General features: G+C 33.7%; 1 protein-coding gene across 4 annotated transcripts; it reads right to left on the reverse strand.

Moving 5' to 3' along the window:
- Positions 1–1,471: 1,471 nt before the first annotated feature.
- Positions 1,472–19,370, reverse strand: LOC127706190 (multiple epidermal growth factor-like domains protein 10). Of its 4 annotated transcripts, none has more exons than XM_052210687.1 (12): positions 19,216–19,370; positions 18,902–19,042; positions 18,038–18,214; positions 17,050–17,244; positions 15,506–15,643; positions 14,677–14,814; positions 14,048–14,185; positions 13,236–13,370; positions 11,765–11,899; positions 11,531–11,568; positions 4,042–4,150; positions 1,472–1,723 (listed from the first exon to the last, which is right to left on the reverse strand). In XM_052210687.1, the coding sequence occupies exons 1-12, from the start codon at positions 19,304–19,306 to the stop codon at positions 1,494–1,496; spliced, it is 1,665 nt and encodes a 554-aa protein (XP_052066647.1). In that variant the 5' UTR covers positions 19,307–19,370; the 3' UTR covers positions 1,472–1,493. The 4 variants fall into 4 exon arrangements, with proteins under 4 accessions (XP_052066647.1, XP_052066637.1, XP_052066633.1 ...); XM_052210673.1 differs by lacking the exons at positions 1,472–1,723; positions 4,042–4,150 and adding exons at positions 5,978–6,297; positions 8,914–9,074 and having other exon boundaries at positions 11,422–11,568; XM_052210677.1 differs by lacking the exon at positions 4,042–4,150 and having other exon boundaries at positions 11,422–11,568.
- Positions 19,371–25,050: the final 5,680 nt, after the last annotated feature.

The following is a 25,050-nucleotide window of genomic DNA, read 5'->3' on the forward strand; positions in this document are numbered from 1 at the left end:
AATTCTTAAATTCGTGGTTCGCTGTGACCCACGAAACCCACGAAAATTGGTATACCACGAATAAAAATGAATCCACAGTATGGGATACATTTTCATATTCATTGCTCATTAACTTCCTACTTACCGAATACTTATATTTTGTTACACATAATCGCTATGTATGAAATTTTCGTTGCATGATCTTAGGAAGTACAGATTAGACCTTCCTTAAATTTTGCATTTGATTTTCTTCTTAAGAACAACTGAATCAAATTTGGAACAAATGCCACATTGGCGGCACTTCGTCAATGAACATGGTTGCCATGGCATATCTGGTTTCTGAATGGCTCAACTTCTTCTCAACTACCATTAAATAAATTGGAAGGAAAACGAAGCATATGAAAATATTGTGACCTACTTCATCTGGCATGTTATGATTAAGTTCTTTCACCCTTATTGGAAATGTGGCATACTCATATGTTATCAGTCTAGTATAAAACTCTTAATTATATCTCACGCTACGAAGAGCCAGGGATATAAAAGTTTTGACCCATCCGTCAGTCATTTTCGTTCCCAGATGCTAACACCAATACTACATTTTGGATTGCAACCATACTGTGATACATAGGCACATATAATGAGAGGAAACCCCAGTTGATTCTGAGGTCACTATGTCTAAGGTCAAGGTCATAGTAACTAAAAGATACTGACTGAAATATCTGCCGAAAAGAGGTTTCCGGATGATAAATCGAATACTACATATGGGGTTGCAGCCGTACTTGGGTATAGGGTTACATATAATGGCAGGAAGTAAAAATTTTACGTCCTGCCATTATATGTAACCCTATACCCAAGTACGAATATGTAACGCAGTTTCCGTCTGTATGTCCATTTTCCTTGACCTGGTTTTTGACTCTCGTTTTCATGGTTTAGCTACTATAGTTTTTTTTCTGTCTTCTGAATTTCTCACTTATTATTAGTAATAACATAACTATATATATGGTATATATGGGAGTCTTGTAAGGTCTACATATCTGCCAGACAGGGTTCATCTGATCTCGACCTCATTTTACGGATGTGATAAATGTTAAGTTTTTTTTTCAAGTTCATTTCTTAGATACTATATGCAATAGATCAACTATATTTGGTGTATGGAATGATTATAAGCTGTTTATATCTGTCTGGAAGGATTTATCTCATTTAATTGTTCATTGGTCAAATTTTTTTTTCTGTTTTTAAGATACTATAAGCAATATAACTGTATTTGGTATATGGAATGACTGCACTTTTAATAATGACAAGAATCAGTCAGTACATGAACTTATTTTAAAAAATTTAAGAATTGGTCAGTCTTGTATATATTCAAATTATATTAAATATTTGGATAAGTTCTTTGAAAGAACTAATATCAGTATAGTTTTCTTCCTAACTGTAAACAAAAAAAAATTGTAGTATGACCCAGGAATCAAAAGAATTATCCAAAATCAACACAACAATTTTAGATGTTGTATTTATTAACTTGAAAGTTCTCCATTACAGTTTAAATGTCTAGTTTCTTCCAGTCTGATGTCTTTATCGCTTACTTCAAGTTGTCTATCATATTTAGATATATCTTCTCTTCTCCAGTTTGAAACCAGACAAAATATTAAGCAGACCATTACAGAGATCACTATGGTTACACTAACACCAAGAAATACTTGTAATGTGTTTGTGGTTTCTTCTTCGAATGCATGCGCTATAGGAGCTGTAAAGAAAGAAATACAAAAAGATAGGTTAAAAAAGTAGAGAGAAATATATGATTCATTTTTGAAAAAATAAAGAATTTATAGACAGATTTTGTTATTCCTTATTCAAACTATTTTAAGAGAACTGCATTGTAAGCACTCTCACACATACATTTATTGTAGGATTATTATGAAATTTATATCAAAGGTGTATATCAGTAATGTCTTGGGTGAGTTCTAAAATCAGGGCTGATCAATTATTTTTACAGCATTTATATCTCTTTGAAATGTAATTTATATTGAATATTCCATTGTAATCACTTTCACACCTATATTTCTTGTCAATTTTTTTATGAAATGTATATCATAGGCTTATATCAGCATAGAAGGGTGCAGACCAACTTTTTTTACAGGGGTTGTGCCCTTGTAAACAGAAATTATATGGAAAATCACATTGTTGGCGATCTCATGCCTACATGTCTTGTAAAATATTTATTAAAAAGTTTAAAAGATAAAAAAGAAATACTTTCTTTTTCAAAAGTGTATAATACATAATACCCCCCCTCCCCCCCAAACCACCACCACCACCACACACCCTCCCCCTAAAAAAAATTTAAGACAAGATATTAAGTTGTTTTTTTAAACTGTTGAAATATATAAACTAGAGGTACTGCGAGCAAAGCTAACAAATGATATTTTCAATTCTTGTGAAGTCCTTGATTGGCTCAGGGAAAACCCGAAGATAATTCGAATTTAAAACAAAATAGAAGATCCATAATGTCATTGTATGGTTACGATTCTGAGAAAGTTTAAATAAGTTCTAATACGGGGTTTAGGAGGGTTGCAGATACAAAAAAAGATATCTTCAAGATAAGGCAATGCCAAAAATCGTGATTTGCTAAGAGTAATCCAAAACACTAATTCGGACCAAAACAGAAATGGATAATGATATTATATGGTGAAGATTCTGACAAAGTTTCAATGAATTATAATAAGGGGTATAACAAGGGGTTTTAGAAGAAGTATGTACTATGTGCGATGGAGTGTGCGGATATGACAAACTTCATGTCATGTCAAAGGTAATGCAAAAAATCATCCAGATGAAAAAAAATGAGCTGTTGCGGGTTAAAAAAAAAGTCGAACAGAAGGACAAACTCACGAATTCCGCAACCACCAGGGTATGAAAATATGTAATGTTAATCATAAGACTTGAACGAAACCTGTAAAGATCTACAGAGTTTAGCAGTAATCTGCATACGTATTTTGTTCTCTGGTGTAATTTTTTAGAGACAGTTGACAAGTGCTTATATTGACTAAGAGCTCAAATTTAAACAAGGCAAAACTTTGTCCCAGACTGTACACACATGAAACAGTACATGTGTTATAGTAGTCTCACCAATACATGATCATTAGAAAAAATTAAATTATGGGTTAATTGTGAAAAATACTGTAATGTATAATCAAAAGAAATAAAATATTTAAAATATGTAAAGCAATCTTCAATAATTTAAAATCATATTCGGTCATGTCTTTTGATAGTAAATGTTAAGGAAATTAACGTATATGAATCCCATTTCGTGTTAACGCAGAAGTGCTGACTCCTTGGTAAGTAATAACATCAGGGACAAAACGTTCACCAGCAGTGTCATCGACCTAACGGTTGTAAAAACTCATCGGAGATACCAAATCAAGCTTATATTTTGGTACGCCATTCACGGGTTTACATAAGACTTATCATTGGGGCTTGAATGAAAACAGTTGTGAGACCAAATCAAATACGTAGATGAAGAGCATTTAAAAAAAACCAAAATCTCCGTAAGTTGTGACTCATACATCTAAGACTGTCTTTGCTTTGGGAAGAATATTCAAATGTACGTATCAGTGCTATTTTAGGTCAATACAAAGGTAGTGACTACTGGGCTGGCCTAAATCGATCGACAAATCAAGAGTCTAAATGTGAATAAATTAAACAAAAACTATCAAAGCTCTGCCATCAACACCAAATTCTGCAAATAACAAAACATACTAAGAATTGACATATGACAACCATTGACGATGTTCCTTATCATGTAATGGGTTTCAACTGTTGTTTTTAGATTTAAAATATCCCCCAGGGGACTAACAAGTTTGAAAATGATATGGGTGTTATTTTGCTGGGCAACTCACAGCAAACAATATTACCAGTGGGTAGAATATAATTAGCTTTAAATGTAATGTACAACATGTCTTTAAGCCTTTGGCATAATCTTCAGTGACCGTATACATGGACAACTTTCATAATGTAAATTTACATATATATATTGGTGGTGTGCCTTAATGGTCAAGATTAAATATTTACATGCAGATGTCTGTGGCGTACAATGCTCGCCTCCAAATCCATCCAAACACCCATGAAGACATCTCCCATCGGTAGTATTACATACAGCTCCTTTACATTTACCACACACCTTTATACAATTCATTCCAAACATACCACTAGGACATTCCATGGAAAATATAATACATGTACTTGTGGCCAGAGCAAAAGCTTTAAATAAGTTGCAAAATATTGCATTTCGTATATATGGACATATTTTTTGTTCTTTTTACCACAGTTACAATGGTAAATAAATAATAAGACAAATTTGATATAAAAACATAAGTATGATCTTATCTTATAAATGCTGAATATGTTGAATTACCTTCTAAGCATTTATTTCCCGTCCATCCAGGTTCACACGCACTATCACATGTACCATTTACTAGATCGCATACTTTCTTTTGGCAGTGTCCACATAATTCACCACATCTTAAACCCCATCTACCAGGAGTACATTCTAGAAAGAACAATAAGTAGATGTTATGTGTCACGCGCCTATTTCTATTCATCTTACTTAAAAGGTCAGTGGGCTACTGTTATCATTTTGCATTTAAGTTTCGTCTTAAACAACTGGACGTTTAATCTTGATGCGTATGAATCTATAAATTGTTCCTAACAAAATCTCTCAAATTTCGCTAAGGTGAAAATGTTTAAATATTGCTAGTGTTTACGGCCATTTATATATATATTTTTTTCCTTTTTATATGTTTTATCTTTATTCGTATGACAGACTTTTTGCATAAGATTTACAAGAAAACCAAAAAGGGGCTAGTAAGATCATTTAATATAAGATTAAAGAGAATAAGTTAACTTTTGCTACTTTTGCATCGAAACTGACATTCATATAAAAAATTACAGTTAAAGGCCAGTTGAGAAAGATAGTTATCAATAAAAGAGATGACTTCAATTTCTGCATATGTATAATGCTTAAATACATGATGTACACGCCAATGAGACAGCCACCCAACGACACAAAAACCAATAGACAGAACAGGTCTTTGTCAATTTGAATAGACAATAATTACTTTTTATACTTATGAAAAAAGGGAAATGTTGTGTATTTCAAGCTGTAAATTACCCCCGAGTCTAAAAAGTTGTGAATAATTTGACAATGCTTTTTCAATTCTTATTTATAATTCCATAGAATCCTTATCCGGACTTCTTAGAGGATTGCTGATAGCAGTTGACTGCATGTTAGTACGTTCCTAAAGGTTAATGTGCAATGATCACTTTGATTTTATGGACGACATCTGGACTTTGTTCGGATGACCATAACGGAGTACGTTTGTCATATATGCAAACTTTGATGACAAGTTGACAGTAGACACATTTTTTTTATTTTCCCTCTCTCTTTGCAAATGAATAACTACGAATTTCAAGACTTTTGATATGATGGCTGCCACATGTGGAAATAGGTTTAGAACCTGCAATCATCCAATGTTATAGTGGTGTTCGTGCTTCGCGTCGGTTTTCTATGTTATATTAAAGTATTGATTGTTTTTGTATGTTTGTTCTTTTTTCATGTTTTGTCTGTTCTTCAGTTTACTGTTTAACTATTTCATAACACTCTTTTATAAATGGATAATTTATAAGAGTTCGATTGTACGAAAAGACTGTACTATTTGTAATACTATCATGGGAAAACTTGCAGATTCATTAAAATTTTACTATACGTATACTGTAAAATATGCAACCATTTAAGATATTTGCATGCCAAAATATAATAAATGATTATCTGTTATCACATGAGTGTAAACAACTATTAATGCCCTTAGTACCATCTGTCGATACCTGTATCACACCTGTTCCCTTGTAACCCAGGCTTACAGCCAGGTGTACATTCTCCAGTCTGTTTATAAAAACGCCAAAAAAAATCGGCTCCAAAGCAAAACATCACCTATCTGACAGTCTATTCCTAGATGACCAGTCTGATACCTGGATGCTATTGCTATTCAATACAAAAACCTAGCTGACAGTCTACTCCTAGACGACCAGTCTGACATCCGGATGTTATTGCTATTCAATACAAACCTATCTGACAGTCTATTCCTAGACAACCAGTCTGACATCCGGATGTTATTTCTATTCAATACAGACCTATCTGACAGTCTACTCCTTGACGACCAGTCTGACACCCGGATGAACATTCCCCAGTTTGTATATCACACTGTTCGTTTGGCTCTTTACATGAACAGTGTCGCTCACATCCTGGTCCAAAGCTATATTTACTACAAACTAGAAAAGAAAAAAAATCATCAGAAATTCGACTTTATTCCAGGACGAAAAGAGCTTGATATAAGGAATTCCTTGGTAAAACGTTGCTTGCAAGGAAGCTACTAATACAGAAGCTCTCAATTGTAGAATTAATCATTTCTTGGAAAGTTTAACGTGCGACATCTTGACTTGGTTACAGAATAATGACCACAGGTATGTTGCATTCGTCGTAGCCTCGATCCTGAAACTGCTTACCAATCCAAATCACCTGAGTAATCCCCAGGTTTTTTGGTTGGGTTCGTATATTGTTTTTTATTTTCTCTTTAATGTTTTTAGGAATAACGTGTGTCTTTCCACTTTTTTTTTCGTTTTGTCATGTTGTTGTCAGTCTTTCTTAGACAGCCATAATTCCGACTGCTCGATAGTATGAAGTCGAAAAATTGCCGATTGATCAATTTGACGCGAGGGTTTACTTAAACAATTTATACAGAATTTGATCATTTTAGTCTGCAAATTGTCTTTTCTATAGCCCACAAGATTGACAGAACAAATAATACTTGTATTCAAATATGAGGTAAAAAGTTCGTATTTGCTGCTACTGCGCCAAGCACATGGCAACTAGGTAAAAGAACAAATGTTGGTCGACTCGGAGTCAGAATAATCAAGGATTTGTGTAGTAAGTTCTTACTACACAAATCATACTATACAAATCCTTGGAATAATGTATCTTTGTACGGTAACATGTCTTCCTGTTGATGGTCTTGTGTATCATAGCCATTAGATCACTATTTATTAGTAGCTGATTATGTTGGCTGTTGTCAGTTTTGATATTTAGCTACTAGGTCTTAGCTTTCAACAGTTTCCTATTTCTTTCGTTATGTGATATTTTGCAAGAATGCATTTCAGCAACTGTAATTTAGGAGCCTTTAATCTTTAATAGATTGCCCAGTTCTATTTTAACACATCTTATTACCAGTTTTAAAGTTCTAAACCTAGTAAGCTGCCGGAAATACCTCTGCATGTCGTCTTTCCGTTTGTCTCTCCGTCTATGTTTCCATTCCATTAAATTTTTGTCGCAATTTACTTAATAGGAGCTACAAAACAGAGCTTCCTAAAGTTTATATCAAGCTTCATTTTAGCTTGCTGTAATATGGGATACATTTTCATATTCATTGCTCATTAACTTCCTACTTACCGAAAAACTTATATTTTGTTACACATAATCGCTATGTGTGAAATTTTCGTTGCATGATCTTAGGAATTACAGATTAGACCTTCCTTAAATTTTGCATTTGATTTTCTTCTTAAGAACAACTGAATCAAATTTGGAATAAATGCCACATTGGCGGCACTTCGTCAATGAACATGGTTGCCATGGCATATCTGGTTTCTGAATGGCTCAACTTCTTCTCAACTACCATTAAATAAATTGGAAGGAAAACGAAGCATATGAAAATATTGTGACCTACTTCATCTGGCATGTTATGATTAAGTTCTTTCACCCTTATTAGAAATGTGGCATACTCATATGTTATCAGTCTAGTATAAAACTCTTAATTATATCTCACGCTACGAAGAGCCAGGGATATAAAAGTTTTGACCTATCCGTCAGTCATTTTCGTTCCCAGATGCTAACACCAATACTACATTTTGGATTGCAACCATACTGTGATACATAGGCACATATAATGAGAGGAAACCCCAGTTGATTCTGAGGTCACTATGTCCAAGGTCAAGGTCATAGTAACTAAAAGATACTGACTGAAATATCTGCCGAAAAGAGGTTTCCGGATGATAAATCGAATACTACATATGGGGTTGCAGCCGTACTTGGGTATAGGGTTACATATAATGACAGGACGTAAAAATTATATGTAACCCTATACCCAAGTACGAATATGTAACGCAGTTTCCGTCTGTATGTCCATTTTTCTTGACCTGGTTTTTGACTCTCGTTTTCATGGTTTAGCTACTATAGTTTTTTTTTCTGTCTTCTGAATTTCTCACTTATTATGAGTAATAACATAACTATATTTGGTATATATGGGAGTCTTGCAAGGTCTACATATCTGCCAGACAGGGTTCATCTGACCTCGACCTCATTTTACGGATGTGATAAATGTTAAGTTTTTTTTTCAAGTTCATTTCTTAGATACTATATGCAATAGATCAACTATATTTGGTGTATGGAATGATTGTAAGCTGTTTATATCTGTCTGGAAGGATTTATCTCATTTTAATTGTTCATTGGTCAATTTTTTTTTATTTTTTTCTTTATTTTGTCTGTTTTTAAGATACTATAAGCAATATAACTGTATTTGGTATATGGAATGACTGCACTTTTAATAATGACAAGAATCAGTCAGTACATGAACTTATTTTAAAAATTTTAAGAATTGGTCAGTCTTGTATATATTCAAATGATATTAAATATTTGGATAAGTTCTTTGAAAGAACTAATATCAGTATAGTTTTCTTCCTAACTGTAAACAAAAAAAAATTGTGCTATAACCCAGGAATCAAAAGAATTATCCAAAATCAACACAACAATTTTAGATGTTGTATTTATTAACTTGAAAGTTCTCCATTACAGTTTAAATGTCTAGTTTCTTCCAGTCTGATGTCTTTATTGCTTACTTCAAGTTGTCTATCATATTTAGATATATCTTCTCTTCTCCAGTTTGAAACCAGACAAAATATTAAGCAGACCATTACAGAGATCACTATGGTTACACTAACACCAAGAAATACTTGTAATGTGTTTGTGGTTTCTTCTTCGAATGCATGCGCTATAGGAGCTGTAAAGAAAGAAATACAAAAAGATAGGTTAAAAAAGTAGAGAGAAATATATGATTCATTTTTGAAAAAATAAAGAATTTATAGACAGATTTTGTTATTCCTTATTCAAACTATTTTAAGAGAACTGCATTGTAAGCACTCTCACACATACATTTATTGTAGGATTATTATGAAATTTATATCAAAGGTGTATATCAGTAATGTCTTGGGTGAGTTCTAAAATCAGGGCTGATCAATTATTTTTACAGCATTTATATCTCTTTGAAATGTAATTTATATTGAATATTCCATTGTAATCACTTTCACACCTACATTTCTTGTCAATTTTTTTATGAAATGTATATCATAGGCTTATATCAGCATAGAAGAGTGCAGACCAACTTTTTACAGGGGTTGTGCCCTTGTAAACAGAAATTATATGGAAAATCACATTGTTGGCGATCTCATGCCTACACTAGTTTAATTGTAATATATTTATTAAAAAGTTTACAAGATAAAAAAGAAATACTTTCTTTTTCAAAAGTGTATAATACATAATACCCCCAAACCACCACCACCACCACCACCACCACACACCCTCCCCCTAAAAAAAATTTAAGACAAGATATAAAGTTGTTTTTTTAAACTGTTGAAATATATAAACTAGAGGTACTGCGAGCAAAGCTAACAAATGATATTATCAATTCTTGCGAAGTCCTTGATTTGCTCAGGGAAAACCCGAAGATAATTCGAATTTAAAACAAAATAGAAGATACACAATGTCATTGTATGGTTACGATTCTGAGAAAGTTTAAATAAGTTCTAATACGGGGTTTAGGAGGATTGCAGATACAAAATAGATATCTTCAAGATAAGGCAATGGCAAAAATCGTGATTTGCTAAGAGTAACCCAAAACACTAATTCGGACCAAAACAGAAATGCATAATGATATTATATGGTGAAGATTCTGACAAAGTTTCAATGAATTATAATAAGGGGTATAACAAGGGGTTTTAGAAGAAGTATGTACTATGTGCGATGGAGTGTGCGGATATGACAAACTTCATGTCATGTCAAAGGTAATGCAAAAAATCCTCCAGATGAAAAAAAATGAGCTGTTGTGGGTTAAAAAAAGTCGAACAGAAGGACAAACTCACGAATTCCGCAACCACCAGGGTATGAAAATATGTAATGTTAATCATAAGACTTGAACGAAACCTGTAAAGATCTACAGAGTTTAGCAGTAATCTGCATACGTATTTTGTTCTCTGGTGTCATTTTTTAGAGACAGTTGACAAGTGCTTATATTGACTTAGAGCTCAAATTTAAACAAGGCAAAACTTTGTCCCAGACTGTACACACATGCATAGATATATTATATCTATGACACATGTAACAGTACATGTGTTATAGTAGTCTCACCAATACATGATCATTAGAAAAAATTAAATTATGGGTTAATTGTGAAAAATACTGTAATGTATAATCAAAAGAAATAAAATATTTAAAATATGTAAAGCAATTTTCAATAATTTAAAATCATATTCGGTCATGTCTTTTGATAGTAAATGTTAAGTAAATTAACGTATATGAATCCCATTTCGTGTCAACGCAGAAGTGCTGACTCCTTGGTAAGTAATAACATCAGGGACAAAACGTTCACCAGCAGTGTCATCGACCTAACGGTTGAAAAAATCATCGGAGATACCAAATTAAGCTTATATGTTGGTACGCCATTCGCGGGTTTACATAAGACTTATCATTGGGGCTTGAATGAAAACAGTTGTGAGACCAAATCAAATACGTAGATGAAGAGCATTTAAAAAAAACCAAAATCTCCGTAAAGTTGTGACCAATACATCTAAGACTGTCTTTGCTTTGGGAAGAATAATCAAATGTACGTATCAGTGCTATTTTAGGTCAATACAAAGGTAGTGACTACTGGGCTGGTCTAAATCGATCGACAAATCAAGAGTCTAAATGTGAATAAATTAAACAAAAACCATCAAAGCTCTGCCATCAACACCAAATTCTGCAAATAACAAAACATACTAAGAATTGACATATGACAACCATTGACGATGTTCCTTATCATGTAATGGGTTTCAACTGTTGTTTTTAGATTTGAAATCTCCCCCAGGGGACTAACAATTTTGAAAATGATATGGGTGTTATTTTGCTGGGCAACTCACAGCAAACAATATTACCAGTGGGTAGAATATAATTAGCTTTGAATGTAATGTACAACATGTCTTTAAGCCTTTGGCATAATCTTCAGTGACTGTATACATGGACAACTTTCATAATGTAAATTTACATATATATATATTGGTGGTGTGCCTTAATGGTCAAGCTTAAATATTTACATGCAGATGTCTGTGGCGTACAATGCTCGCCTCCAAATCCATCCATACACCCATGAAGACATCTTCCATCGGTAGTATTACATACAGCTCCTTTACATTTACCACACACCTTTATACAATTCATTCCAAACATACCACCAGGACATTCTATGGAAAATATAATACATGTACTTGTGGCCAGAGCAAAAGCTTTAAATAATTTGCAAAATATTGCATTTCGTATATATGGACATATTTTTTGTTCTTTTTACCACAGTTACAATGGTAAATAAATAATAAGACAAATTTGATATAAAAACATAAGTATGATCTTATCTTATAAATGCTGAATATGTTGAATTACCTTCCAAGCATTTATTTCCCGTCCATCCAGGTTCACACGCACTATCACATGTACCATTTACTAGATCGCATACTTTCTTTTGGCAGTGTCCACATAATTCACCACATCTTAAACCCCATCTACCAGGAGTACATTCTAGAGAGAACAATAAGTAGATGTTATATGTCACGCGCCTATTTCTATTCATCTTACTTAACAGGTCACTGGGCTACTGTTTTCATTTTGCATTAAAGTTTCGTCTAAAACAACTGGACGTTTAATATTGATGCGTATGAATCTATAAATTGTTCCTAACAAAATCTCTCAAATTTCGCCAAGGTGAAAATGTTTAAATATTGCTAGTGTTTACGGCCATGTATATATATATATTTTTCCTTTTTATATGTTTTATCTTTATTCGTATGACAGACTTTTTGCATAAGATTTACAAGAAAACCAAAAAGGGGCTAGTAAGATCATTTAATATAAGATTAAACAGAATAAGTTAACTTTTGCTACTTTTGCATCGAAACTGACATTCATATAAAAACTTACAGTTAAAGGCCAGTTGAGAAAGATAGTTATCAATAAAAGAGATGACTTCAATTTCTGCATATGTATAATGCTTAAATACATGATGTACACGCCAATGAGACAGCCACCCAACGACACAAAAACCAATAGACAATACAGGTCTTTGTCAATTTGAATAGACAATAATTACTTTTTATACTGAAAAAAGGAAATGTTGTGTATTTCAAGCTGTAAATTACCCAGAGTCTAAAAAGTTGTGAATAATTTGACAATGCTTTTTCAATTCTTATTTATAATTCCATAGAATCCTTATCCGGACTTCTTAGAGGATTGCTGATAGCAGTTGACTGCATGTTAGTACGTTCCTAAAGGTTAATGTGCAATGATCACTTTGATTTTATGGACGACATCTGGACTTGGTTTGGGTGATCGTAACGGAGTACGTTTGTCATAAATGCAAACTTTGATGACAAGTTGACAGTAGGCACATTTTTTTTATTTTCCCTCTCTCTTTGCAAATGAATAACTTCGAATTTCAAGACTTTTAATATGATGGCTGCCACATGTGGAAATAGGTTTAGAACCTGCAATCATCCAATGTTATAGTGGTGTTCGTGCTTCGCGTCGGTTTTCTATGTTATATTAGGGTATTGATTGTTTTTGTATGTTTGTTCTTTTTTCATGTTTTGTCTGTTCTTCAGTTTACTGTTTAACTATTTCATAGTATCAAACACTCTTTTATAAATGGATAATTTATAAGAGTTCGATTGTACGAAAAGACTGTACTATTTGTAATACTATCATGGGAAATCTTGCAGATTCATTAAAATTTTACTATACGTATACTGTAAAATATGCAACTATTTAAGATATTTGCATGCCAAAATATAATAAATGATTATCTGTCATCACATGAGTGTAAACAACTATTAATGCCCTTAGTACCATCTGTCGATACCTGTATCACACCTGTCCCCTTGTAACCCAGGCTTACAGCCAGATGTACATTCTCCAGTCTGTTTATTACATGATCCATCAAAACAGTTTCCACACGGCTGTAAACAATCTTTACCAAAATGAGTAGTATTGCATTCTGAAATTCCGTTTAAATTTTTTTTTTAAATTATTCAATGTAAATATACGTACAGATTTCTTTTGCCTATCATGTTGGGTCGTTGGTTTGCTGTCTCATGGACATATACCCCACACTGATATCCTACATCTTTTTTTCGTATGTCCAAAGCATACTTCACATCCGTTTTGAAAGTATATGTCGTTTTAGGATTAGATGTGTTCAATAAGAAACAGACAGTCATAGTTAGTCTCTTTGGTCACAGTTGTTTTCTTTCGAAAAGAAATGTCCGACTTTCTCTTGTCATCTCAAAAACTCTGCAAAAAATATAGAGAGTAGATGTACTTTATGAGCAGCGCTAGTCAGTTAATAAATAATAATGCTATATTGTTCCTGAATATGCATTAGAGTTTCATTGAAATGTGTTCACCGATTGAGGAGAAATGAGGATGTTTGTGCAAATCTCTATTTGGAAAAAATACAAAGGCTATGTTTTCTCTCTGTAACTTGAAAAACCATTCGGTTAATAGCAACCAGGAGGTGAACAAAACATTACTAATCAGTCAATTCACTGATTTAGGAGGAGTAGCAGACAGACGAGGGTACTAGCGCACATCTAATCACTTCCACCACCGCTATCATTAGTCGGGTAGAGTAACAGCATATTATACAATTTACGATTTAGCCGTTTTTCATACCTTCCATACAGGTTTTGCCTCTCCAACCAGATTGGCATCCACTGGGACAACTTCCATTGACATGATGACAAATCAAGTTATCGCTGCAGTGCCCACACCTGCTATTACATTTGTATCCATAGAAACCGACACTGCACTCTGGTGTAATAGAAAAAAAAACATAACAGCATTATAAAGTTGTTTCATTGTTGTAATATATAATATTTGTAGTTACTTACTGTATACATGGAAAGAGTGACCGTAATTTTGTCTGGAATCATTGAAAGTATTTTAAGCTGGCATTTTACAAACTATCTTTTTTTTGCTTTTTCAATATTGTTGAGAATATGCAAATATTCCACTAGGTTTTAAACAAACGGATTTTCTTTTATCCAATGACAGGCTATCTAACTATTAAAACAACATTAATGTATGTTATGAATTGTATAATTGTTTGCTTAACTTGGGTTTCAATGATAGATAGATAGACCTTGGCCTACTGGCATGTTTTAGATTGATATTTCATGTTTCGCCTCGAGTTCATACGATTTCGATTGGTTTTCATTCCAATATTTGTCGATGTATTATATCTTGACTTGTTATATTCGAACTGACATCGGCATGCCATTAGCCCAGGATTCTTACTTTACCTCTATGACATGTTCTGCCTTCCCAGCCTGGGTCACATTTGTGTAGTGGACAGAGTCCAGACATAGACTCACATGTAGTACCATTTAAACAATGGCCACACTTATAGGAACAGCCTGGACCATAAGACCCAAGACATTCTGTAAACAAAACCAAAGTTAAATTATTTAGCTAAAGGTAGATAAAATAGAATAACAAAGGATAATTCGTCGGAAGTATATATATATATTTTTTTTCAAAATCAATGAACTCAACATCAAATTGTACGCCCTTTTTTGTTATCCACTATAAGTAAGCAAGTTTTAAAATAACAACCCTTTATCATGTCTTTGTAAAACAAAACAAAAGTAATGTGAATATGCGTGTTGTTATTTTATTTCAAGAACAAATCAAGGCAAAAGCAAGAAGAAAATACACCGTATTACGAACATGCGCCATAAAAAATCGGCTCCAAAGCAAAACATCACATTACCAGATATCCAGATGACCAGTGTTTCAATACCAGATATTAAGATTGCTTTTGCTATTCAATACAAACCTATCTGACAGTCTATTCCTACACGACCAGTGTGACACTCGGATTTATTGCTATTAAATACAAACCTGGATGCTATTGCTATTCAATACAAAAACCTAGCTGACAGTCTACTCCTAGACGACCAGTCTGACATCCGGATGTTATTGCTATTCAATACAAACCTATCTGACAGTCTATTCCTAGACAACCAGTCTGACATCCGGATGTTATTTCTATTCAATACAGACCTATCTGACAGTCTATTCCTAGACAACCAGTCTGACATCCGGATGTTATTTCTATTCAATACAGACCTATCTGACAGTCAACTCCTTGACGACCAGTCTGACACCCGGATGAACATCCCCCAGTTTGTATATCACACTGTTCGTTTGGCTCTTTACATGAACAGTGTCGCTCACATCCTGGTCCAAAGCTATATTTACTACAAACTAGAAAAGAAAAAAAATCATCAGAAATTCGACTTTACTCCAGGACGAAAAGAGCTTGATATAAGGAATTCCTTGGTAAAGCGTTGCTTGCAAGGAAGCTACTAATACAGAGGCTCTCAATTGTAGAATTAATCATTTCTTGGAAAGTTTAACGTGCGACATCTTGACTTGGTTACAGAATAATGACCACAGGTATGTTGCATTCGTCGTAGCCTCGATCCCGAAACTGCTTACCAATCCAAATCACCTGAGTAATCCCCAGGTTTTTTGGTTGGGTTCGTATATTGTTTTTTATTTTCTCTTTAATGTTTTTATGAATAACGTGTGTCTTTCCACTTTTTTTTCGTTTTGTCATGTTGTTGTCAGTCTTTCTTAGACAGCCATAATTCCGACTGCTCGATAGTATGAAGTCGAAAAATTGCCGATTGATCAATTTGACGCGAGGGTTTACTTAAACAATTTATACAGAATTTGATCATTTAAGTCTGCAAATTTTCTTTTCTATAGCCCACAAGATTGACAGAACAAATAATACTTGTATTCAAATATGAGGTAAAAAGTTCGTATTTGCTGCTACTGCGCCAAGCACATGGCAACTAGATAAAAGAACAAATGTTGGTCGACTCGGAGTCAGAATAATCAAGGATTTGTGTAGTAAGTTCTAACTACACAAATCATACTATACAAATCCTTGGAATAATGTATCTTTGTACGGTAACATGTCTTCCTGTTGATGGTAATTGTGTGAGCTAACACGGTAAAAAACAGTGTGTCAATACTTTATAAATTTGGTGCGTTCGAAGCGCTTTCCTCGATTGACCATCACAAGGAACGTTCAAACCCAAAACTGAGAAATTCCCAAAAAGTTTATGCTAGATTGAAAGTGTCCTTTACCACATTTTATTTGTAACAAAGTATTGAGAAATGCGTTCAATTTCATTTACATTGTTTTCATACTTATCCAGTACAATTAAAAGAGAAGAAATAAATGAAAAATAAACGGAGTACAATCTAGAATCAAACTAACTACATAGTTTCAATAGCATCCTGAATCATACCTGAATATATATATATCTAGTGTGATACGATATTTATACACTCAAATATTTAAAATGTAACTGTAGAGAGTGGATAAATATCGTATTGCACGAGATTTGGTGGTGGAATGTTTCCCTCATGATTTTAGACGCTATAAAGACAATCTTGATTCTTCTTTCGAATGATTTGCTAAGCGAGATGATCAATGAGATCAAACGAACCACACGTTGATTAAATAAAAATAATCAACAGGTCAGGAAAGGGATAAATCGGGTAAGAATTAAGAGAAGTATATACATATACATATATTACTAACATATATTTCCAGATCAGAGAAAATATGAAAAAAATGTATATTTACAACTTACTATAAACTGACAGATCACAAATAACAACAGGACCGTGTCTATTTAACACAGCTAGATATTGTCCTCTCTTTGGTCTATCACAAAACACAGACGCTGACGACTCATGAGATTTGATCTCGCTACATCTCACCATAGTAAATAGGTTACTGTCATCTCCTACTATGATCTGCCAATCAAATAATGAAGTGTTTGTACCTATTGTTTAAAATAGAAATAATGAGTACAAGAAATTCTGTCAGGCGATATTTTTGATTTGCAGGAATTCTGGCAGCTATTTAAATCATGTTTCATACTGATGTACAACAATAAAATAAATTGTTTGCTAATGACTTCTACAAATGTTCCATAATCACAAACATATGTATTTTGTCTTATAAATACCATATCATACATTATATAAATAAAGCCCGAATAGTTTAACCAAACAATGTCATAGAAATGTCCACCCTCAAATCGTCTGTACATACATATTTGATTTTAAAGTAATCTCTCGAGAGACGAACTTCAGCCATTTTCTATATCCTTCGAAGATCATGTGGCTAGCATATAAAGACAGATACGCTTACCACTACACCAGATCCGATCCTCAAAAGAGTTCGTTTAACTGGGGGAAGTGTTGCATTGGCTTGTCACGAAAACTTATATATATTAGTAGATATAAACAAGTCTAAATTGAAAACAACGTTCAAACCTATGATTGCGTTGGATAAAAACCGCAATTTTTATACGTGTGCATGCATAAAAAATTTCTTGGTAGAGGGGTTTAAATACAGCACAAACAACATTTTCCAAAAGACCAAATGAGTGAAAAAGTATATTTTAACAAAACGCATTTGGCTAGCAGGTCGAACAACTGATGTTCTTAAACCCTGCTGACTGCCATTGGCGATTGCCAAATAAACGGATCACAAGATGTAACAAAATAGATCTTAGTAGATATAAATATATTTGCAAACGTATGCGTCTTTACTTCAAAAACTTTTCATACCTGAGTTGAGATATATTTTATGGATTGTATGTGGTTTATCAAACTTGACCATCCACCAACCATTAACACCAGCCGAAGTTATAGCACAGGTACTAGTATTACCATCAACACCATACCAAGATTCTGTTGATCCTGTTCCTACTTTGTGTGATGTAGATGCGTTAAACGACACATTCTCTGAAAAAACAACATGTTAATCTTATGATCTGAATTCAGTTTTGTTACGGATCAATGTAATATGTCCCACCTCAACAACCACAAAAGTGTATATCGCAAAGGTCATTGTACGACATTTGGCCATGAACAAAATTCCGTTCTTTTTTCTAAATTACTTATAAATAAAGCACGCGAAAAAAAAAGTATCAAAATGTTGGTCGTTGATTGTTTCCTTGTTATCTCATCTTTATATCCTAGACGATAAAACCGCCTCGGTGGTCTCGTGATAGCGTGTTCGCCTCGAGTGCTGGAGGTCGTGGGTTGGAACCCCGGCAGGGTCAAACCACAGTCTTTAAAATTAGTATTTACTGCTTCTCCGCTAAGCACGCGGCATTAAAGAGTAAGAGAAAAGACCGGTCAGCTCGGAGTCAGAATAATGTGTCCAGTAAAGGTGACATGTCTTCCTTTGGACTGTTACCTTATGAACTAGCACGTTAAAAATCCGGCTCAACGTGTCGGTCTAGTATAAAGCAGGGCTAAATTTCATATTATATTTATAGTTCTCGTCCTGAATATGCATATTAATTTGCCGCTGGACATTAAGCAGCCATCCATCATCATCATCATCATCACCATCATCATCTAGACGATAACATTCAAGTCAAGTAGATTTTCTATATATTTGTTCGGCGTAGTAAGTGTTCTCACCTTGCTGACAGTTTCTACCGGACCATTGACCTGTGCATCCAGACTCACAGTTACCAGTGTTTTTATCACAATCTAGAGGCTCCTTACAATGGCAACGAAACTGACACATTGTTCCGAACGTACCAAAGGGACACGCACTTTCTGAAAGATAATAATTTTGACAGTTCAATATTGGAAAAAAAAAAGAACAATACTTAAGATTTTAACGCAGATGAACCAGGCACCTTTTAAAATGTACGTTGATTATAGACGTGTTTCTTACAAAAATGTTTCGGCAAAGCAGAAAAAAGAAGACTTTGAAACCAAAAGTTTACCTGTTATCAAAGAAAACATGACAACTCCAAATAAACAGAGTAGTGTTCGATGAATGTTTACGGACATTTTTATTTTATTATTCATAAACATGTGATGATAAAATGTCGATGTTCAAAACATTTATTCTTTTGGCACAGATAATCCTTTTAAACGTAACAATACAAGCGTGAATCTTTACCTTTATATGTGAGGTGTAAAGAAATTTCTTTTAAAATATGATCATATAAATTGTTTACATGAAAAGACTTGACTGAGAAACAGTGAAAGTAAAATATTAGATGTTTAATATCGTAAACTATGAATGTGGAGGGATATCATGACCGTTGTATATGTAGCTTGCACAACAAGAGGTCTCCTTTATTCTGGTCTACGTTTTAAGTCAAGTGTCCGAGGTCAGCTTAAGATGTTTTAAAGGCGACCAGAATATGTACATTGGAATATTTCTGACAAAGATTGAATAATTTCTTTTAATACAAATCTCATTGAGAATAACTACATATTAACATATTCAAACATTACCAAATTGAAGATTCTCTTCAACATTGTCATTTCAACAATGGGAAAATCTCAACATTTGTTTCTAAAAGATAATCTGAATTCTTAAGGTGAGAAAATAAATATCAATGAAGGCTACCAACCCTTTTTCATTTGACGGAAATAGGAAATAAACATCTTGATAAAACTATCTGTTTTATACGACTATTTAGGTTTATATATTTACCATAGGACTTTTTAGTATACGGCTGCGGGTGGTATACCGTACGTTGACAGTACATATATAAATCCGAATACTGACGGTAAGAATCTTATTAAAAAGACAGGAAAAAGGAAAAATACCATGACAATATCCCCATCCCTGTGGTGATAACACCCTCTTATAAATCAGTAAAGGCGCCTTTCCAATGGAAGAGTCTGTAATACATGTATAAAGATGCAAATGTTTTAGTTTATTATATTTATTCATTTACAGAGGATTACCAACAGCAAGTGACCACGTTTCAGGTATCCTCAAAACATTTTCCTTTACACTAAAACATTTAAAAATGTATACTAATTCAAACTGAAATAACATTCCATTCTGGTCATTCGTTCTATCATCGTTATAAAACTATTTTCTTCATTTATATGATTTTTGAGTTAACTAAATTGAGTCAGATTCGAATAGCCTTAAAACAACAACATTTCTGGAATACTAAATATAAATAAGAAGATGTGGTATGAGTGCCAATGAGACAACTATCCATTCAAGTCACAATGTGTAAAAAGTAAACAATTATAGGTCGTCAAAGTACGGCCTTCAACACGGAGCCTTGGCTCACACCGAGCAGCAAGCTATAAAAGGCCCAAAAAAAGACTAGTGTAAAACAATTCAAACAGGAAAACCAACGGTCTAATCTATACAAAAAAAAAAAATGAGAAACGAGAAACGAGAAACACTTATGAACCACACACACAAACAACAACCACTGAACAACAGGTTCCTGACTTAGGACAGGTGCATAAAAATGCAGCGGATTTAAACGCCAACCTTCACTCTAACCTGAAACAGTGGTATAGAATTACAACATAAAAGACAAACAATAAAATATCAATTGAAATGACTTAAATCGATCAAAAAGACAATACACAAAAACAAGTAAACATACACTGAACGAATAAGTTTGATCTATGACACAATATAAATAAAAAAGATGTTTCAATGTCAAAAAGACAACTTTATAAAAAATGGCGTTAATTAAAGTAACGTACACAGGTAAATTTAAATGTAATAATTTTGTTGTTAGGAGTTCAGAAACATTTTTCACAAAATAAATTTGTTAGTCTTTTTAGTACGTGTACAGAAGTGAAAATTTTTTCGTCATACTAAATACTTATTAACGGTGGTACATATTAAAAATAGTAAGGCGAAATATAACACAAAACAAGTAAACATTGAATAACAGAAATGCATTACAAATTGTGTCAACAGGTCAAATTAACACGAAAATACGATTTGAGAGTACTCGCAGTTACTGAAAGCTAGTTAAAAGCCAAAAACAATAAAAAATAAAAAATCATGCACCAGAGACTAAAATCAATTAAAACACATCCCCGGCAGGGGTTTAGTGATTTAACGCCATGGACAGTCAAAGAAGACATGACTTGTGCAATGCCAAAATAAAAGTAACGACAGATAGTAAGATAGTTAGGATTTAACCTTATAATAAATATGTATGATGTTATGTATAGATAAAACAATTTCTAAATAGAAAATAAACGTGGATGTGTATGTATACATCCCAAAAAACATTCGAAAAGAATGCTAATTTAGTTATGTTTTAATTGTGATGTAAGAAATTGGCACTCATACCACATCTTCCTATATCTATTATCTCATTTCTGATTTTTTTTTCATTTTGAAATATATTCTTTCACATATTAGTCAGAAAGAACTTATTTTTTACTTTTGTTCATCACAAGTTCATCAAACGGAAAATTAAGAAAATGTTGTAATCAATCAGTCAATGTTAAACGTAAATCTAATCTGTCAAGGAAAAAACGTACAGATTTTGTAGCATTAAATGTGCATTTCTGAAACTTTGACGTTTCAGATTTTGCCAGGAACTTTCAGGATTTTTATTTTAATCCACCTGCGCTGAAAAAAAAACCACATTGCTTTAATCCTGCATGGGGGATTTGCAACCCTGGTCATTGTGAAAAATTGAGTAGCTGCGTAAATTCATAAAAATGGACATAATGAATTATATTGCTAATTTCAAAATATTGACTCAAAGCGGATGATACCGCTGTATGGGGACTAGCAGTCAACCATCATGGGTATCGATTCAATGCTAGAGCGGGTGGTACCAGCAGTAAGTAACAGTCCACAATCATGATTATCGTTCCAGTTCTAGGGCGCACGATACCGCCTTTGACCACCAGCTTAAGCATCAATCCAGTGTCAGACCGGGTGATACTACCTCGTATTTACAGTATACGACCAGCATGGGTATTAATCCAGTTCTAGAGCAGGATATGCCGCCGGTAACTAACAGTCCACAAGGATGGGTATCGATTCAGTGTCAGACCGGGTGATACCAACGCGTATTTACAGTATACGATCAGCATGGGTATCAGTCAAGTGCTAGAGCAGGAGATATCACCGGTAACTAACAGTCCACAAGCATGGGTATCGATCCATTTCTAGAGAGAACGGTAACTCATTGGACTTATAATCTACCAGCATGGGTACTGATCCAGTACCAGAGCGGATGATACCGCCGGATACTTACAGCCTAAGACGAACATGACTAGAGCAATTGATACCTCCGGGGACTAACATTCCACTAGTATGAGTGTTGATCCAGTGCAATTAGATAAAAAAAATTATATTCATTAAGAACTTACGGAGTCAACAGTTGAGGCATTTAAATATTGGTGAATATTTATACACGGAGGGTTGTATATTTAAAATGCCCCCAAAATATGAGCAACATTTGACGGTCTTAATATCATATATTAATGAACTAGGTCAAGGTCAGATAAATCCTGTCAGACAGACATATAACCCAATTATTTCATACACCAAATATATTTGATCTATTGCTTCTGGTAATTGATAGACCAAAACACAAAAAATAATTCAAAGGGAAATACTCTTATAAATTCCTTTCAAGTTTTTGACAAAAATGTCTGACAATTTGACACGTTCAGTTACAATTTTCGTATGGAATGTATAGTTTCGCAGTCAGTTTGACATGAGCGGGTTGGTAGTGGCGTCTCACACTTCAAGGAACGAAACATTTCATTGCTGAAAACTGTTACAACAAAATGACATATATCGTAAATTTGCCAACACTTTTTAGTAAATTTTCCATTCTGGTCATTCGTTCTATCATCGTTATAAAACTATTTCTGGTTTTTTTTCTCCATCTGATGAGCTGAGACTTTTTCAACGGATTTTTATAGTTTGTTCTTATGTTGTACTGATACACCACTGCCCCAGGTTAGGGGAGGGTTGGCGCCTTCAAACTAGTTTTACCCCGCCACATTCTATATGTGCCTGTCCCAAGTCAGGAGCCTGTAATTGAGGGGTAGTTGTTGTTTGTTACTGTTTATCATATTTGTTTTTCGTTTATTGTTTTGTATAGTGTGTTCTTGTGTTGTGCTGTTGCACTACTGTCCCAGGTTAGGGGGAGGGTTTGGCGCCATCTTACTAGTTTATCCCCGCCACATTCTGTATGTGCCTGTCCCAAGTCAGGAGCCTGTAATTCAGTGGTTGTCGTTTATTGCTGTCTATCATATTCGTTTTTCGTTCATTATTTTGTACATAAATCAGGCCGTTGATTTTCTCGTTCGAATTGTTTTACATTTGTCATTTCGGGGCCTTTTAAAGGTGACTATGCGGTATGGGTTTTACTCACTACTCATGCCGTACGGTGACCTATAGTTGTTAATTTGTGTGTCGTTTGGTCTCTTGTGGAGAGTTGTCTCCTTGGCAATCTTAACACACCTTCATATTTTTATATTTATCACAAAATATAGATTCGTTTCTCGTTTTTATATAGATTAGACCGTTGGTTTTTCCGTTTGAACGGTTTTACACTAGTAATTTTTTGGGGCCCTTTAAAGCTTGCTATTCGGTGTGAGCCAATGCTCCGTGTTGAAGGCCGTACCTTGACCTATAATGGTTTACTTTTATAAATTGTAACTTGGATGGAGAGTTGTCTCATTGGCACTCATACCACATCTTCCTATATCTATTTATTGTGGAGGTAGGACTACAACTGTTGTAATCTAATAAAAAGTTATATTTCACAGAGAGGCGAAAGATACCAAAGGGACATTCAAACTCAAAAGTCAAAAATAAACTGACAACCGGCCACATTTGGCAAAATAAGAAAAAGACCAAAAGACAAACAATATAGAACATGTCAGTTAAGAAATTATCTTTCAAAATTTTCTATGTTGAATTTTTTTTAGATATTTATTCGCTTATTCAAAATTTGTTCAACTTATTTCAAATTTTGTTGCAAAATTAGATCATATTAATAGATAAATAAAAACGCATAAAATTATGTTTTGACCTGAAAATATGGAACTCGGTTTACTTTGAAGTAATACTTAATTACCAAAAATGACTTATATGTATATAATCTATGAAACATAATAAAGCAACACCAATAAATTCGCTTTCATCTGAAGATCTCAAACTTAGTTTGTGTTGTAAAGATAACATTAATTGTCGGCTCCTTGTACCACTGTAACAAAACTATCAAAAAATATACTGTACTGGAGCAACCGTTTGATCTTTTAAACTATGTGCAACTAGTAATTTGGCTCTAATTATTTATCATTCAACTGTACTTGAAGTGCATTATTAAAACAATACATTAAACATATAGTTTGTGTTCCGAAAGATAGTATCTATGAAGATGTTTCTTTTCAGTAAAGAATTTTCAATGATCAAAGTGTGTCATAATTTACGTTGTTTCAATTTGTCCATCTTCAATCCACCTTTTAAAATTATAAACATACTACTTCGTAATGAGCTTCTGTCTCCTTTAATAGTCACTTACATTCATCACTCTGCAAATACTCGTCATGGTGCATGTTACATTTCAATACGTGTCGAAATACTTAACTCTATCTTTTGTTCAATTACATTGTCACATCTAACGTTTGAAGGTGCATCCAATTACCATACTAGATGTATGTATGACATAAGAAGAGCAGGTAAGACAAAATATATTTTGTTGTTTGTTCTACATGGTCATTAAAATGCAAGGGTAAACCACAAAACATATGTTAGTGGTCCATAATTGATTTTTTATCTTATAGAATCTGGTACTCCC

Source organism: Mytilus californianus, unplaced genomic scaffold (genome assembly GCF_021869535.1).
Source record: "Mytilus californianus isolate M0D057914Y unplaced genomic scaffold, xbMytCali1.0.p SCAF_1, whole genome shotgun sequence".
Taxonomy (NCBI): Eukaryota; Metazoa; Mollusca; class Bivalvia; order Mytilida; family Mytilidae; genus Mytilus; species Mytilus californianus.

What these genes read in the sequence shown, in the direction of transcription:
- LOC127706190 (XM_052210673.1), bottom strand. Translation starts at nt 19,306, where the DNA reads ATGTTTATGAATAATAAAATAAAAATGTCCGTAAACATTCATCGAACA. An exon ending in TTGTGATCTGTCAGTTTATA is followed by an intron (nt 15,644 to 17,049) that starts GTAAGTTGTAAA and finishes TTTCTTTTCTAG; the next exon opens with TTTGTAGTAAATATAGCTTT. An exon ending in GGGAAATAAATGCTTGGAAG is followed by an intron (nt 11,569 to 11,764) that starts GTAATTCAACAT and finishes TATTTTCCATAG; the next exon opens with AATGTCCTGGTGGTATGTTT.